This window comes from Camellia sinensis, chromosome 2 (genome assembly GCF_055761805.1).
Source record: "Camellia sinensis isolate YWXY chromosome 2, ASM5576180v1, whole genome shotgun sequence".
Lineage (NCBI taxonomy): Eukaryota > Viridiplantae > Streptophyta > Magnoliopsida > Ericales > Theaceae > Camellia > Camellia sinensis.
In genome coordinates, this window is record NC_138962.1 from 213,544,691 (window position 1) to 213,562,495 (window position 17,805).

The 17,805-nt window shown below is 37.7% G+C and overlaps 3 protein-coding genes across 25 annotated transcripts in view; 2 read left to right on the forward strand and 1 right to left on the reverse strand.

The window, feature by feature from the left end:
* The first annotated feature begins 291 nt into the window (after window positions 1-291).
* LOC114321954 (pentatricopeptide repeat-containing protein At5g66520) lies at window positions 292-6,899 on the forward strand. 20 transcript variants are annotated; one of them, XR_014362515.1, is made up of 7 exons: window positions 292-650; window positions 2,112-2,189; window positions 3,757-5,477; window positions 5,682-5,760; window positions 5,857-5,930; window positions 6,041-6,160; window positions 6,481-6,899. XR_014362515.1 is itself a non-coding variant. In XM_028269210.2 (3 exons), exon 3 carries the CDS (start codon window positions 3,810-3,812, stop codon window positions 5,394-5,396), a length of 1,587 nt encoding a protein of 528 aa, XP_028125011.2. In that variant the 5' UTR covers window positions 292-650; window positions 2,112-2,189; window positions 3,757-3,809; the 3' UTR covers window positions 5,397-5,562. The 20 variants fall into 20 exon arrangements, 1 of the variants encoding a protein (XP_028125011.2); XR_003650484.2 differs by having other exon boundaries at window positions 6,491-6,899; XR_014362516.1 differs by having other exon boundaries at window positions 5,862-5,930.
* Window positions 6,900-11,366: 4,467 nt separating this feature from the next.
* On the forward strand, window positions 11,367-14,799 carry LOC114321952 (Bestrophin-like protein). Of its 3 annotated transcripts, none has more exons than XM_082916911.1 (4): window positions 11,367-12,292; window positions 13,013-13,180; window positions 13,344-13,550; window positions 14,385-14,799. In XM_082916911.1, the coding sequence occupies exons 1-4, from the start codon at window positions 11,606-11,608 to the stop codon at window positions 14,559-14,561; spliced, it is 1,239 nt and encodes a 412-aa protein (XP_082773037.1). In that variant the 5' UTR covers window positions 11,367-11,605; the 3' UTR covers window positions 14,562-14,799. The 3 variants fall into 3 exon arrangements, with proteins under 3 accessions (XP_082773037.1, XP_082773036.1, XP_082773035.1); XM_082916909.1 differs by having other exon boundaries at window positions 11,507-12,292; window positions 13,344-13,602; XM_082916910.1 differs by lacking the exon at window positions 13,344-13,550 and having other exon boundaries at window positions 11,506-12,292.
* Window positions 14,800-15,274: 475 nt separating this feature from the next.
* The window catches only part of LOC114321950 (Cytidine/deoxycytidylate deaminase family protein), a 2,612-nt gene continuing 81 nt past the window's right edge, over window positions 15,275-17,805 (reverse strand). Inside the window, exons 1-4 of one of the 2 annotated variants that reach the window (XM_082916908.1) lie at window positions 17,644-17,805; window positions 17,295-17,472; window positions 16,337-16,635; window positions 15,275-16,133 (exon numbers count right to left, since the gene is read on the reverse strand). The exon at window positions 17,644-17,805 is cut by the window's right edge and continues 33 nt beyond it. In XM_082916908.1, coding sequence (XP_082773034.1) covers window positions 15,524-16,133; window positions 16,337-16,635; window positions 17,295-17,472; window positions 17,644-17,672 — 1,116 coding nt within the window. In that variant the 5' untranslated portion in view covers window positions 17,673-17,805 and the 3' untranslated portion in view covers window positions 15,275-15,523. Of the gene's footprint in view, window positions 16,134-16,336; window positions 16,636-17,294 lie in introns of both variants that reach the window. The other variant, XM_082916907.1, reaches the window with a different exon arrangement.

Here is a 17,805-nt window from a genome sequence, read left to right on the forward strand (position 1 = left end):
AAAAAAAATGAAATAATTATGATTTAAATGTAATATTTTATCTCATTAATTTTTTAACTTATTTTGTCATTTTTTGATTATTTTAACCCAAAAAATTTATGCCCAACATAGGCATAATAGTCGAATTTATTCGAGTTCAAACTCGATTGATTTATTAAATGATTAAAAAATTTAAATCAAAATTATTTATTACTTAATGAACTTTAATCAATCTTGCAAATAATTTGATTCGTTTATAATCCTATTTATAAATAAATTGACAAAATGATCGATTCTGATTAACTTTTCAAGCAACAAGAATTGATTTGGTTGACAATTGGTTAATAATTTTCTTAAGCTGAAAATTATTACTTAGAAATAAAAAAATAAAAAGTTATCTTTTTTACTTTTTAATATTAATATCTATAAGTAATAGAAACTGTATAAACAAATTAATATGATATAAGTAATAGAAACTGTATAAACAAATTAATATGAAATTGAATGAATATATATATATATATATATATATTAAACAGCTCCAATGAACTCCCCCAAATAGGGCCTTGGTTTTTTTCTGATGAAAAAGGCTCCCTTTATCTTCCTCTCCCGCTAGTATGGTGACCACTGTGTGGGGTGAATCTACTATCTGCAGCAAACAGAATAACCAGGTATGGCATTTCCTTCTTTGCCTACTATGATCTTTTAATTGGGTTCTTGGTGAAAGCTCTTAGGTTTTTTTGGGTGCTTTGTTTGGCAGTATGTATGTTTGTGATTTCCTTGTTCTGTTGTCTTGCCACTTCAATTTAATATTTGGCTCAGCCTATGTGCTGTCTTTGTATTGTTGTTCTGCTAGAATTTTTTCTTCTGCTCACCATGTGTTTGATAATATGCCCAACCCAATAATAGCATACTTTCATTGCTTGATGATGAAGACCTTGCTTTTTTATTAGTTTGTTCTCCCTGCCTGTAATATTTTTTTACCACTCTAATCAACAATATGATTTCATTGGATTTTCAAAATTTTAGCTGGCTCCTTCAGTCAGAAATTTATATAAAAAGAGTAGTTGACAGAAAATAACAAGTGGTCACTGGTCATTGAGTGTGTGAAAGCTTACTAAACATTAATTAACTACATGAATGATGACAAGGTTGACTAACTTCATATGGAGAGAATTCTCGATTACATATCCTGCTGATGAATAAAGTGTAGTACTGTTTGGAAAACAAGGTCAAATTCAAATATTCTCAAACAAATCCACAACTTTGACAATTGGTCAAGTAGAACCCAAATTTTAATACATAAAGAGAAAAGTTATAGCAGCTCCAAATGCAATCCCAGTTCGTTTGCACTTCCAATCTATTTGATTGTTACAGGGAAAAAGAAATAATGGTTATATATTAATAAATAAATTTAAAAAAAAATGGTTATAGCATTGAAAATTGCAAGTGGAAGTTGCAATCATTGTGCATTGGTAACTAATTTGGATTCTTTTCAGCGTATAGCAACATTTCCTCAGCACATTCAATTAGACATGACATCAAATATGTGAAAAAAAGCTTAAATAAATTAACTGTGTTGAGAACATACACCCTAAAACTTTGTAAAAACCCCAAAACAAAAACAAAAACAAAAACAAAAAAAACACTCCAAGAGACAATCTCACAAGCAGCATCGAGAAGATATGTAGATTAAAGTGCATGTGTATTGCTTGGTCCGTTTTGGTTTTTTGTTGGTGAAATTTGTCCTCAGCATAAGAAGATTTTGATGGATTTGGTTTGGGAAAAGTTTCATTTGAAGTGAGAGTTTTGAATTGGTTTGGAATGTTTGTGGTTTGGATTATTGAATTCAAGATGGGGGGAGGTGGAGTGTGGAGTTGGGTAGGGAGGGGCTGGCTTACTGGTTGGTAGGGTTTGGGCTGGGGTGTTATAAATTGGATTCATGATTTTCAATATTTCAGTTTTCAAATAGCAAACGCATTGCCACTATTATGATTTTTTTTATTGTTAACACACATCTAAGTACTTTTAACTGTTGACAATGTTGAAGGAATGTTTAATTTTTTTATTTAATTTTAAAAAGAAGGTGTAGTTAAATTCTAAAATAGATTTTATTTATTCGCTTCCAACAGACGCTTCCTTACCATTTTCCAACTACGAGCCTTGGAAGTCTGTGCCAGAGGGAATCATCACCATTGATTTTTATTGTGGTATGATAGTCATGCCTGCTTCTCTTTACTTGACACATTGCCATTAATTTGGTAGTGGAGCCATTTATTTGCAATATTACTTGAATTAGTATTAGTGTATTAGCAATTATGTTCTCTCAACATTAAGGATTTCATCTCACTTTTTTATTATTCAAGTTAGTATTGAAACTTTGGCACCAAACACAATTTATGAAATTATCCTATGAGCAGAGAAATTGATGTTTTTTTTGAAGCATCGAAAAAAAAAGTCGTTGGATCTGGATATGAGGAAAGCTCTGTGTTTGCATGTTGGTCTTTTATTGCAATAGTCACAGTATTCAATTGTATCCTATGTTGAATTAGTATGTGACATAAAACACAATGTATCCTCAGTTGCATGAGATGTATAAACACTATATAGTCATTGAATTTAAAGATATGGACATTTCTTCTCTTTGTTTTCTGATAATAGTCGGCTTCCTCGAGGTAGAGTTTGTTTTGTAATTAGTGGTGGTACGAAACTAGAACAAATAAAAGTAAACCTCGCAGCAATTTTGTGTTGCCATCAATATGACATTGTATTTTTTCCAAATGTAACACGACCCCCACACGCGTAGCACGTGGGGGTCCAACTAGTAGAAAGAAAATGATGATTGGAAGTGAAAATGATAGAAATTTAAGTGAAAGAAAAAGAAAAAGAAATGAACTATTTTCTTGCATGCATTTGATTAGAACGAAAATTTTGCAAGAAAATGATTGCAAAATTTTAGTTTCTTAATTTGAAAAACATGAAAGTTGCTAAAAATTCTTATATTTTAGTTGATTCAAAAAAAAGAAGAACAAGAACAAGAACAAGAATTTCCCTGCATATTTTGGGGGAAACCAAATATAAGTTTAAAAGCTTAAGAGGGTTGTACAGGTAATTTCACTCTCCAACACGTTCTAGGATTCTATTTCTAAACAAATGACAAAAAGATTAAGATTTTTTTCCTCTTTTTTTGCATTTTCGATACTATCTTCGTTAATCAATGGGCTCAAAGAAAAATATTATACCAATTAATAAATCTTAATAGCTTTTTTTATTCACCAACATATCATGCAATAATGAAATTTTAGAATTTGAGATAGGATCTACTTCAATAATATGATAAGTTTCATATCAGTAAGTGAAAAAATGGCAATATCCACTTTACCCATTGTGGTATGGCCCAGTAGCTTTATCCCTTATCCTTTAAAATGGCCACATGCCCCCTACATAGTTTGGACTAAAATTTTACAGTTACATTTTCCTTCCAAATAGATGGAGATTGTGCTAAACACGTCACGGCTGTTTAGAGAGTGGGGAAGAAATCAAGTCTCAAGTTATAAAAGACAATCATAAAATTTGTTAGTTTAAATAACTTTTTACTTTTCTTTCTGAAATGGCCATTGCGCCATATGTCAAAACACTAGTTATGAATTGATCAGGTGTTATTTGAACCCAACAACTACAATTCATGTATTGGAATTTAAAAATATTGTCAAGTGCTCTTAAAGAGTTGTGCAAGTCAAATGTTATGTTTAAATGACTTTTATGTTTCATATGCAGCCTTTCTTTGACTACGTGCCACACTGCTACTTCTATCAAATGAAGACGGTGGCATGTTAACAAGTAGCAAGAGATGCCTGTTATTATTGGAGAGATGTAAGAATGTGAAACAGTTGAAGCAATCTCATGCACAAGTAATCATGTGCGGGCTTGGAGATAATAACTTTGCCTTGAGCCGATTGCTGGCTTTCTGCTCTGACCCACTTCACGGTAGCTTATCCTATGGATGGAAAGTCTTTCAACACATTGAACAACCCACAATTTGCATTTGCAACACAATGATAAAAGCTTTCCTGCTCAAGGGCGAACTACTCAATACCATACAAATCTATACACATATGCTCAGAAATGGAATGTGCCCTGATAATTACACATTGCCTTATGTGTTGAAGGCTTGTGCAAACATGAAAAGCTTCCATCTAGGGGAGTCAATTCATGGGCATTGTTTGAAACTGGGATTTTTGTTTGATACTTTTGTGGGTAATAGTTTGATTGTCATGTATTCTGCATTCGATGATATGAATGCAGCAAGATGTGTGTTTGCTGAAGTTCCTGGACACGGTGTTGTGTCATCGACAGCCTTGATTTCTGGGTATGTGAAGGCAGGGGATGTTGACTCAGCAAGACTGTTGTTTGATGAAGCACCTGTAAAGGATAGAGGGGTATGGGGTTCAATGATATCTGGGTATGTGCAGAATTGTTGTTTTAAGGAGGGATTGCAGATGTTTCGGTTAATGCAGTTTACCGGCATTGAGCCCGATGAGGCCATATTTGTGAGCATACTCTGTGCTTGTGCTCATTTAGGTGCTTCAGATATTGGGATATGGGTTCACAGATACTTGGATATTGTCAAATTGCCGCTAAGTGTTCGGTTGGGCACTAGTCTTATAGACATGTATGCTAAATGTGGGTACTTGGATTTAGCTGAGGAGGTGTTTTATGAAATGCCACAAAGAGATACCATTTGTTGGAATGCTATGATTTCCGCATGGGCAATGCATGGAGATGGAGAGCGTGCTCTTCAATTGTTTTCGGAGATGGAGAAGGCTGGAATCAAGCCTGATGATGTTTCATTCATTGCTATTTTCACTGCATGTAGTTATTCAGGTATGGCATACGAAGGCCTAAGGGTGTTTAGCTGTATGTGTGATGTGTACAATATTGAACCCAAAAGTGAACACTATGGGTGTATAATTGACTTTCTTGGCCGGGCTGGGCTCCTTGAAGAAGCAAAGGAAATCATCAAACGAATGCCCATTTCAAGCAGCCACTCTGAAGAAGCTGTGGCTTGGAGAGCACTAATGAGTGCATGTTGTAGTCATGGAAACATTCATTTGGCTGAGATTGCAGCTGATAGACTCGTTCAGTTGGAACGCCATAGCGGGGTCTATGTTCTGCTCTCAAATCTATATTTAACTGCTGGTAAACATGACAGTGCAAGAAAAATGAGGAAGATGATGAAAATCCGAGGGATAGACAAGACACCTGGCTGCAGCTCGGTTGATGTTAATGGGGTTGTTCATGAGTTCATTGCAGGGGAGAAAACACACCCACAAATGGAAGATGTTCATAGACTTTTGGAGACAATGTACAAGCATTTGGGTTATTTACCATTCAATCTGAATCTTGCTTTGAGTTGATGCCAACCTACGCTGTTGATGGTTGGAATTTGTTCCGCATTTCGACAACCATGATTGTTTGCAGAAGCATACCTTTCTGAGGTGTGTGTATATTAACATTTTCCTCTTCATTAATGAAACATTACAGGATACAAAGATAAATGAATGATGAGGTATTTTATTATTACTCAGGGAACAATAGCTGCATGAAGTAGGATATATGGGACTCACTTCATTTATTGTGTATCATTTGTTCTTTGATTGTCTAATTTTGGAGACATCTGACTTGAATGTGTGCTTATGTAGGTGTTTGCATCTTTGGTATCTCTTGCATCAAAGATGAGTTTCTGTTTGGACATGACAAGCAAATTATTATTTGTAAATGGTGTGTAGTGTCCTCTCAGATCTTTGAAAGTTGCCACTTTTCTGTGGAATTCCTTTGTTTATTGTTTATAGTTTTATCTTTTCTCATGTTGTTTAGCTCAGGTGTACACAGTGGGTGCTAGATTTTGCTTGGGGTTTTGAAACAGTCATAGAAAATCTCGCACTTCAACGGTACTAAGTTGTATTTCTCATCAGCTAAACTAACTCAGAACTGTATGTAAATTAGATTAGTCATGCATTAAAAGTTATTATGGTTGCTCAGCGTAATGGTAAAATCCCAGGTGTCAAGCGTGAGAATGTAGGTACAAGCTTGAGGGAAGCCGTTTTGTGGAAATAATGCAAGTCTGGTCTATACTTGATTCACCCCTTCTTGCTTCTTACCTTGGCAACACCAACAATCGGTAAATTAACCCACCCTTTTTTGTGGAAAATTAAAAGTTATGCTATCTATTTTTTGAAGTCGAAGGATTTGAATATGAGATGGGTGATGAGAAGTTGAATGTTATAAATATATAAAAATTGATATAAAGATCATGGACAATATAGGTTGAACGTAACTCAGATTATGATTTATGTGTTTTTAATAAGAAAACTGGTGTATAGTTGAGTTCCAAGTGTCAATTTATCTTGCATGCTGTGCCAGCTATTTAATGAATTTATGATTTTTTTTTCCGTCTTTTTTTTTTATTTATTGAGTAGAAGACTTGGTTATTGATGACAGATTATGACAGATTAAGAAAGAGATACTATCAGCCGAGCCTTCTGTGAAAGCGTTTGTCTTTGGAACACACAGGATTTTTCAAGAAAGTAAGGGGGGAAGCTGGTCTCCAACACCCGTAAAGGAGCGAAGGAGCATCAGTAGTCTGTCAGATGACTAGCAGCACATTGTACAGCAGAGCATGGTTTTTATGAAGTTCCTTTTGGCATTTGCTGAACTTGGGGAGGGTTTAATGAAGAATTATAGTCTTTGGAACCCATCAATTTAATCTCCTATTTGGGAAATTTTTAGATATGCAAACAGTGTAATCTATTCTTGTGAATTTTTTAAGCCAAATGAATATGTAGCTTATATGAAACATACATATGAATGAATTGCTTGTAGTTTAAATTGTCTAATACTTGGTTCGTTTTAACAGAAAATATTTTATTTTCTATTGGGATTTTGAAGCTAATGTATTAGTCGAGATGGTGATGGTGATGGTGGCAGTAGCAACGATGGTGATGATAGTGTGATGGTAAACTTTAGTTTGGTAAATATTTTTATATATCAAATGGTGGTGATAATAGTGTGGTGGTAAACTTTAGTTTGGTGAATATTTTTTATTTCAAACGGAAAACATTTTTTGTGGTAAACTTTAATTATTTTTTTTCTATGATCAAAATATTTTTTGTTAATTTTCATAATGCATTATGTCAAACATCTATACTATTATATATGTGAGTACTTAGATTAGTTTTTTGAAATTTTGTCTCTCTTTATGTTATGTCTAGTTATCAATCAAAAAATAAAAAATAAATAACCAAAGAAGAGAATGGACCAACACTTGAACTCAATACCACAAATTTGATAGGAAATATTCTTATCACTTAAAATTACAACTAATATATGTTAAATATTTTATTTTATATTTATTTATTTAATTTATACACGTATCGCGTATACCAACTGATAGTATAAAAAATTGTGAACGGTCTGACACGACCACACAGTGTCTGCTACAACGGTCCGACATGACCCCGTAAACTGTCTGACACGACCATACCGTGTCTCCTATCCTGTTTTGTTTTTTATTTATCAGTTTACTTTCATGTTTTGTTACTCTCTCCAAACTCAAGTTGGTTTGTGTCTAACCTCCTTGAGTTTGAGGGGGCTGTTAAACCTACTCCACTAAACCTAACCCACTACACCACTACCACCTCCACTTCACCTACTCCACCACTCCATCTCCACTTTACATCTCCTATATAATGTACATACAATACAATCAATATCAATCAATCAATACATAATTCATACTCTCTGTATCTCTCTATCAATTTATCTTAACATGGTATCAGAGCAGGTTTAGAACCTAGTATTTTCGCTTCACCGGCGGGCGGCAACCTCACCTTGGCCGCCCGCCGGACCTCAACCTAGTCCGCTAAGATTCTCTACACATACCTTCACTCTTCTTCACCACCTCGCCGAAGCAAACCCAAAATCCCTCTGGGACATTTCGTCGAACACCATGTCTGCAACAATGATGGGCATGACATACACGCAGAGATGAGGCTGCTAACCCACAACATGCTATCATCCAACATCAAGGGGGTCACCAATAGCTTCCCTCTCCGAATCGAAGTCCTCTTCCTCGTCTTCCGACGAATTCCTCGATCTCTCTCAAGCCTTCAGCAACACTTGTGGAGTTGGAGATCATACCAACTGGCTCTATTGTTGCCGCAACTCCATGACCGAATCACCACCACCTGCAGCTTCCCTCACCTCGACTGCTTTATCTTGTCATCCATTTCCGCTGCTGCCACTAGTGCACCACCGTAATCTTCTCTACTCGCAGCTCTAAACATCTCTACATTTGTCCGAGCATAGAGCCGAAGGTGATAGATTGACATGATCTTCCATCTCAGAGAGAGGTGAGTGAAGACTTTCAAGGGTGAGCGGCTGAAAGTGGTACTCCGGTGTTTGGTTTTGGCTACTCCGGCAGTCTATTTTCTGGTGGTTTGCTGCGAGATACAGTCAACAATATGGTGAAGATCACCTTTTGTGATGGCAGTGCTTGGTTCCGTACCAGGCTTCCCGGGTTTGATCTTGTTTCAACTAGTACTCCCTTGCTAGTCAAAGTTCTAGGCTACTGATGCGTGTTGAAGAGCTGGTCTCGGTGCCACCTTCTTTTCAGTATGCAATGATGCACTATCATTTCAATTTCCAACCTTTGGTTTACGTGAATATGGATTCTCCTCAATAAATTATTCTTCTTTCCCACAAATCCCACCAAACTTGTCTCCACCATTAACGCCTTTCTTTTTCTTTTTATTCAATGGCCTGATAATTGATTATGTTGAAAGCATCCCACTCTCCCAATCCCACCACTCATTCTCTCTCTCCTATTTCTACTTTCCAACCACCATCTACTTTCCTATTTCTTTTCTTTTTTTTTTTATATTTACTTTACTCCATCTTTTGACAAGCCCACGACACACCAAGCAAACCCATCATCTTCCTTTTCCATTAGTGGTCGGACCCGCCCCACTACATTTGAATCTCTCATTTCTTTTTTATTTTTTTATTACTTTACCCTTCACCCACTTCTCTTCTTTTTTATTTTCTTTTATACTTTATTTTCTTCCCCCTTCCTCTCTGTTTATGTCAGTGCGCTACATAGCCTTCTCTGCGCAGCACATGGATATGAGTAAAAACAAAACAAACAACTAAAAAAAAAAAAAAAAGCAGAAGAAGAAGAACTGCACACCAAACTCATTTTATTCATGTCGGGGCTCGCCCCGCTCACCATTTTACACCAAAAAAAAAAAAAAAACAAAAAAAAAAAAACCAAACAAACAAACAAACAAACAAACAAACAAAAAAACAAAAAAAACAAAAACAAAACAAAACAACCACACCCACAGCGGGCTTTTTTCTTCTCTACTCTGCTGCAGGTCTCTTCTTCTTGCTTTTCTCTTGGGTGTCCCTTACCGGCGCTGCCTCCATCCTTCTCACGCCGCCGAGCACGTTCACTCCCCCCTGCTTCTCCACTGCAGCATATGGCGGACCTCCAAATCGAAACATCACGGTGGCCTTCCGCTTCAGCTCCTTGTTTTCCGCCTTTAACACACTTATCTCTGCTCGCGCATCCTTATACATGCGCTGGAGCAGAGCCAGTTGGGCGTTTAACTGCTGCACCTCATTTGTCCTACTCTGCAGCCGGTGCGACAGGTTTGTGACCGCCGTCATGGTCTCCACACACGACTTCAAAGTATACTGATTGGCCTCAATATCAGTTTGCACCGCCATTTTTTGCTCCACAGACCGCATCGGAAAGTTCAACGGAGCAAAACCGGAAGTGTTTGGTTGAGGTTCACTGGCCACCGCACCCGTTATCTCTCTTGTTGACTCGTTGAGGTCGGGAAAGAGAGTGAGCAGACCACGGGACGACGAAACCATTTTCTGGGCAACAGAGTGTTACAAAGTCTCTCTCTCAGAAACGGAAGAGTTTTTCAGAGGATTTTCGCCAGTTGTTTGTCTTCGCCTCAGCCTCAGCCTTCGTCTTGGTTAAATAGCCAAGGCCGACACGCGCATCGTGCGCCGCTCGGCGCTAGACGACAGATTGGGCACGCCTTTTCATGGCACGCCTTTTCATGGCTTGGGCACGTCTTTTGATGGCACGCCTTTTAAAAGATTGAGCACGCCTTTTGAGGACGCGACTTTTGAGGGCTCGATATATATATCCATGTATATCTTTTGGGCAGTCTATATACACACTCATCCAGTGTCTTCTACAACGGTCAGCTTTATCAATCCCTTTGTTTCAACCTCAAATAGGTTTCTATCTTCACACCTATTTGAGTTTGAGGGGGGGTTATACATATATCATGGTGAGCACGGTTACATACCCTGCGAACCACCCAAGCCACCCCATGGCGCACTCCCTAAGTCGCCCCCTTGGTGCACCACCACAAGCTTTTACAACGGTCCGACATGACCCCATAAACTGTCTTCTACATCGGTCCGACATGACCCCATAAACTGTCTTCTACATCGGTCCGACATGACCCCGTAAACTGTCCCGACATTGATCCCGGTCAGCTGTCAGCTTTTACAACGGTCCGACATGACCCCATAAACTGTCTTCTACATCGGTCTGACACGACCACACAGTGTCTGCTACAATCGGTCCGACATGACCCCATAAACTGTCTTCTACATCGGTCCGACATGACCCCGTAAACTGTCTTCTACACCGGTCCGACATGACCCCATAAACTGTCTTCTACAACGGTCCAACATGACCCCATAAACTGTCTTCTACATCGGTCTGACACGACCACACAGTGTCTGCTACAACGGTCCGACATGACCTCGTAAACTGTCCTGCTACAACGGTCCGACATGACCCCATAAACTGTCTTCTACAACGGTCTGACACGACCACACAGTGTCTGCTACAACGGTCCGACATGACCCCGTAAACTGTCTGACACGACCATACCGTGTCTCCTATCCTGTTTTGTTTTTTATTTATCAGTTTACTTTCATGTTTTGTTACTCTCTCCAAACTCAAGTTGGTTTGTGTCTAACCTCCTTGAGTTTGAGGGGGGCTGTTAAACCTACTCCACTAAACCTAACCCACTACACCACTACCACCTCACCTACTCCACTAAACCTATATTTCCATTTGCTTTTTAACAATCAAATATTTTTTAAAACTATTTAAATTACATTTTTTAGTGGCATATTCTGAGCAAATTTCACAATGGCCCAAATACACAATTTTTATTATTATTTTTTTTGTACAGAAAAAAAAAAAAAAAAAAAAAAACAATGTGCAACTTTTTTTCTGATACACACTGACTTTGATAATTGTGAAAAGCCCATTCAGTTCATATGCTCATCTGGGGGGACTCAATTTACTGTGACTCACAGCCATGTGACACAAGTTTCATCCACTCTTTTTCTATCACAAAATATATTGGAACATGTGTAAAAACCTCATTCACAAATTTAACCGTTTCTAACTACCTACCCATCCACTTTCCCTCCAACTTAACTCTCCACTATCCTACTCTGTTAACCCAAAACATGTTCCCTCCTCCTCCCTCTCTTTCCCAAACCCTAACCCTAATTTTCACCAATGTCAAAACCCACAACCCCAATCAAGCCCTCTCCCAATTTATCATCATCTTCCCATTTTACCCTCAGAACCCACTTCAAATTACACCCTCCTCTTCCCTCCAAACCCAACAAACCCTCTATCAATATCCTCTGTTCACAAAACCCACAATCCACAAACCCTAACCCCAATCAAAACCTAACCCTAAACTCGATTCTCCATGCAATCCCCGATTGGGCCGATAAAATTAAAGAGAGGGGTATGAAGAAGAGTAGGTCTCTGTACAGCCATGAAAAGTGGTTAGAGCATAGGAGTTCTAGAAGGCACATTAGGCATTTTCTTACGAGCCTCTCGTCTCGGGTGATTCTCTCTCTTGTGCCTCCAGTGATCGCTTTTACTTCATTTTCCGTGCTAATTGCTGGCTACAATTCAGCGGTTTTGGTGCATTGGTTACCGGATTTTTTCCCAGTTTTGAAGGCTTCATCGTTGCCGTACCAGTTGACAGCGCCGGCTTTGGCACTTTTATTGGTTTTTAGGACGGAGGCGTCATATTCGAGGTTTGAGGAAGGGAGGAAGGCTTGGACTAAGGTGATTTCGGGGACGAATGATTTCGCCCGCCAAGTGATTGCTAGTGTGGAAAGCTCAAATGATGTACCCCTAAAGAAGGCTCTTCTGCAGTATATCATGGCCTTTCCAGTTGCCCTCAAGGTTAGTGAATTTAGTGTTTTCTTTCTCCTTTTTTTTTTTTTTTTTTTTGGGGGGGGGGGGGGTTGTTGTTTTTTATGCTTTCTTTTTTTAAGTGATGGGGTTTGATTGTTTCAGAAAACAAAGAACAGGAAAATGGGAACATTTTTTTGTATTGTATCTATATAAATGTTTGAGATATTAAAAAATAACGCCCAGTTAGTATATATTAATGTGTGTTTGGGAGGAAAAGATTGAGAATACACCTAACCTTTGGCAAAGGTTACACTAGTGAGTGAAATATCTGAGAAAAAACTACATAAGATGAAACAATATTGCCAATTTGCAGCAAGGATTTCTTCTTTATAATCTTTATAATAAATGGGAAAAAGACTTGCTGGGGTGCATAAAAGAACCGAATAACATGTGAACTCATGGTTGGTTTGGTTCGGTTCGGTTCTAACATTGATTCTTTTCGGTTTTGGGTCCAAAAATCCCAAAACCAACTAAATTGGTGACTGGTAACCTGAACCAATCTCTTATATATATATATATATATATTTCTATGAGATTTTAAAATTTTACAGTTTAATTAACATGTAATCGCATCACTTAGAAGTGGCCATAAAAAAAAAAAGAAGGAAATATTACTAATAATATGTTTATCTTAGATTTCATAGAGGATAATAAATTAATAATTCCAATTTGATGTTACAAACTAATGATATAAACATTTGAATGCAGTGCCATTTAGTTCATGGCTCAAATGCTGGGCAAGACCTACAAAGTTTGCTTGAAGTTGATGATCTAGCAGTAGTTCTCAGTTCAAAGCATCACCCTCGCTGCATTATCGAGTTCATCTCCCAAGGTCTCCAGTTGCTAAATTTAGAGGAGTCTAAGCGAAATCTGTTGGTAATTGCCTTCTGAAATATATTTACACAATTTTTTGGCGGTCTATGTGACAGATTTATACAGATGACTCACAAAATAAACTTGAATTGTCAAAGTGTAGGCTGTGGGATAAATAAAGAATTTGTGTCAATTCTTGTGTTTTGATTTCAATATCATTTTGCAGGAGTCAAAAATCTCTTGTTTCCATGAAGGTATTGGTGTTTGTGAACAGCTCATAGGCATACCAATCCCTCTCTCGTACACGCGCTTGACCTCGAGGTTTCTAGTCCTTTGGCATCTTACTCTTCCCATTATACTTTGGGATGATTGCAACTGGATTGTTGTTCCAGCTACTTTCGTTAGTGCTGCTTCATTGTTCTGCATTGAAGAAGTATCCTCTCTCTCTGTCTCTCTTTCTCATACACACATGCACGCACGCATAAGCACGAATCCACCGAGCTCCGCTTCCTACATTTGACCTTCAAATTCTGTGGCTAAAGTGCCTGAAATTTGTTTTCAGTTGAATATCATATTTCACAATCTATAACACATGTAACACTGCTATATCACATGTATACATTTCCATCACTTCCTCTCTCTCTCTCTCTCAATGTAAAGGCTGCCCATATGCCCTTCTACGTTGTATTGTCAGACAATCACTTATTTAGAAACCTCATGTGGAGCTAATAGCTTTGATTTCCCATCTCATGAAAAACCTTTTTTTGCTCCGCTTAGCCTTTATCTCCCTCTAGGGGTATTTTCGTGATAGGTTCTATAGGAACTAAGGTTCTATAGGAACTAAATGATCCTATTTGATCAAATACCTGGCACCAAGCCTAAAGGTTTTCACACGCAACTAAATTATGTATTAATACAAATTACTTTTGTCCACAATCCTAGAATCTCGTCTGTTTTTTGGATTTTGATTAAGTGCAGATTTTCAAGAAAGTAAAGAAACTGGTTGGATAATCTTAGGGGTAGTTTGGGATAATCTAAATAAGTGCACTTTTTATCTTTTTATGAAATATGGGTTGGGTATGGGTTGGGTTTAAAGTGATGTGTTAGAGAGGTGATGTTACTTAAATAAGATGATGTGATTTAAATAGAATAGTGACTTTTTGAATTTTTTTAGAGATGCCAAACTAGGCCTTAATTTGCTTGTATTCACTTATTATGCATAGTTTATGCAGAGAATATAATAAAATTTGATGATCAATCTTTGCAGGTTGGTGTTCTTATTGAGGAGCCCTTTCCAATGCTTGCCCTTGATGAGCTGTGTAAGTTGGTTCACGACAACATACAGGAGGCAATCGCTTCTGAGAAAATTATTCGAGCACAACTCAATGCAAAGAGGAAGCGCCATTCTAGTGAGCACTCCCCAAATGGCCGGCCAAGTTCTTAGGTGGATGCGAAACTTGGGTTTTAAAAGATCCTCACAAATCCATTGTTGAACATCTTTTTTTTTTTTTTTTTTTTCCGTATCTGTCAGATATGGAAGTTATCGATCCATCCTATATGTAATTGAAAGTAGGCCTCTTAGAAGCTTAGAGCTAAGCACATACAAATTTGTAAAGATTGGTGCTTATATGTATATATGATAGAATCTTGCTATAGAAAAATGCATTATTACTGTTCTTTTACTTTGATTTGGAGCTTGAAATATCACCGTCTGTTCAGCTTGAACTTTTAAGATAATATTCTGCTCCATTGCCTATCTCTGACGCTTTCTCACTCATGAACCTTCTGTTTGTTTCGCCAGAAACATTTCTATGAAAAACTTTTTCCAAAAATATTTTCTATTACAAACATTTTGTGACCTTAAAACTAATGTACTAGTGGTCATATTAATGGTGGTGGGGTGATGGTGGTGGTAGGGTGATGGTGGTGGTAGTGGTGGTGACGATGGCGGCGGTGGTGAATTATAAAATTTTGTTCATTCATATATATTTTCTGTGTCCAGTTCTGTGATATATTTTTATATTAGTAGTGGAACTGAATCTCCAATGTGTATGGGGGACTCGGTTAACAATTCAGAGAACAATATCGTTTGGATCCAAACCTTTGTTCAGATGTGATGATGCAGAACAAGAACTCGAGCTCAGATGAACATGAAAATGGATACAGTACATGCCACAATCAGAACAAACTCTCAAGGTCGATCTTATTATCAAGTGAACTGCCTAAGCAAGCAAATACAGTTCTAGGGTTTCTTTGAAAATTCCATATACAAAAAAATAGGGGATGAAGAATTCCGGATCCCAAGAGGGCTCTCTAGTATACATTTTTCAAGTAGAGGAACAAAACAGAAAAATCGTGGAAGTTGAATCAAACCCTAGTCTCTCTCCACTGGTCCAATCATGTCGATCAAAAATATCCCTCTAACAAAACACTTTGGCTTGAGTTTCTTGATGTGAAATTTTTCAACTTTAATCTTTGCCCTAGACTCGTCAACGCCATAGGCAACCTCTCTTCTTTGCTTCCATTCCAAATTGGCAACACTTCCACCACAACTTTCTGCAGTAAATTTAGCTCAAAACTCTCTATGAGAATCTCTTCAAAATCTCCATTATTGCCCCTTATATCCAACAAAACACTACACAGTCCGCGGTGTTTACAATAGTCCAGAATCGTCATCAAATTTATTCCGTCCAAAACCACAGTTTCAATTCCCCTCTCAGCTGTTTTTGGTTCCACATTTGTCTCTTTATCAGTGAAGATAATCACCTTAGAAGCTGCTTCTGCGGTGAGTACCGGGATTTGAACTGGAGAGCTAGGGTTTCTTGCTATTAGAATCTGAAGAGGTTGATTAGCTCCAGGTTCTTCGGATGCTGGGAATGAAAACTTATTGGTTAATGAGGTGGAGGAAAGAATAATCGCGTCGTATTCTTGTAACAATTGTGAGTAGTATCCACCAGACTTTGTGGCTTCTTCTCCGAGCTGATCTGAAAAGTGGCCGTCAACAGTGAGGGAGTGCCTGCAGGTCAACCAGAAAGCATCAAGAAGTATTATTTCATGTTTAATTTTTTTTTTTTTGCACAGGAACAAAAGAGACTTAACATTAAAAAGGAAAAAGGGAGTTAATGAGAGTCGGAAGAATACAAACCAACAAAAATACATGAAATAAACCATCATATAAAGAAAAAATAGCTTTGGGCAACTATGAAGATTTAAGTTCACCTCAGTGTAACAAAGGGCTTCCCAGTTAGCATTTGATGTATATAGGCCTCGTTAAGTTTCTTACACAAATCTTCCTCGACACCCACCATCACATCAATTCCTGCATCTCGAAGCTTATCCACACCCTTTGAAGCCACAATTGGGTTCGGATCCACCATCCCAACCACCACTCTTTTCACTTTGGCTTTAATCAATGCCTCAGTACAGGGTGGAGTTCTGCCAAAATGGTTACACGGTTCCAAGCTCACATACGCCGTTGAATTCTCAGCCAAATCCCCAGCATCTCTCAGGGCAAAAACCTGCAAATTCCAGCTCCCAACTCAAATCATTCGGCACAAAGCCAAACAGAAGAACAAGAGTTCCAACCCCACACCCCACACAAAAAATAATAAATAAATAAATAATTCTTCTTTTTTCCTCTAATTCTTGTTCCCTCATTCGTTTTGAAAAGCCAGTAAAGAAGGTTCAAATTTTTTCCCAGTGCCAAAATGATAAATCATAGCATCTAAATGTTGTCTTTTTGTCTAAATTCTTACCTCCTATAACAGAATTACAATTTACACAGCATGGAAGGGCTAAAGATCCCTTGTACAAACATGTAATATAACTAGATCCAAAGTACAGGTAAACCTATAGTAAGTATCTTCATATCAAACCAGCAGGGAAGACACTTCAGCTCTTTTAACTTAAAAACCTTCTCAAAGAATCCCAGAGTCAAATATTCTTTTCAGTACGCTGTGTTTGAATCATGAATTTGGATAGGAATTTGGAAAAGAAAAGAGAAAAAGACAGCCTAAAGGAACCAAACATCTAAACCTTCAAGATAGAAGTGCATATGTTCGATTTTTTGCAAGTTTGCCAACTGCTATTAGGGGCTTCGCATTTGCCAGGTACAATAAAACAAAAATAAGCTATTTTTTTTAGAAAAATAAAAGAAAAGATAAAATTGCAGAATTACCTCAGCATGAGGCTGGCCAGCTTTGGGATGAAAGCCTTCACCAACAATCTTCCCATCCTTCACAAGAACACAACCCACCATAGGATTAGGGCTTGTACACCCAACAGCCTTCCTTGCAATCTCCACACACCTCCTCATGTAAAACCCATCTTCATCATCTTTCTCTCTCACTTCACATCTGACACCAATCAAACCACCAGTCAGTGATCTACACACCCTTTTGGATGAACTCCAAAACCCATGTTTCATAACTGAAGTTTGCACAACTTTGGAGTAGTGTTGTTTGTCTGGTGGGAAAGTTGTGAGAAAATTAAAAGAAGCTGAGAAATTTTGTGGAACCAGGCCGTACCTTGAAATTGAGGGTGCTTGGAGATACATTTTTCTTTGGTTTCTTGTGTTTGCTGACACTGAATTGAAGAACTGTGGTTTGTATTTCAAAAACTCATCAATTAATGCAAGAAATAATGCCCTGTTTGGTTCTGAAAAAAAGAAAAAAAACAGAAGCAAGATC

Excerpts from the sequence above, each read along its gene's own strand:
- LOC114321952 (XM_082916911.1), top strand. The coding sequence starts at position 11,606 with ATGTCAAAACCCACAACCCCAATCAAGCCCTCTCCCAATTTATCATCA. Across the intron at positions 12,293-13,012 it reads CCTTTCCAGTTGCCCTCAAG|TGCCATTTAGTTCATGGCTC; the intron begins GTTAGTGAATTT and ends ATTTGAATGCAG. Across the intron at positions 13,551-14,384 it reads CATTGTTCTGCATTGAAGAA|GTTGGTGTTCTTATTGAGGA; the intron begins GTATCCTCTCTC and ends CAATCTTTGCAG.
- LOC114321954 (XM_028269210.2), top strand. The coding sequence starts at position 3,810 with ATGTTAACAAGTAGCAAGAGATGCCTGTTATTATTGGAGAGATGTAAG.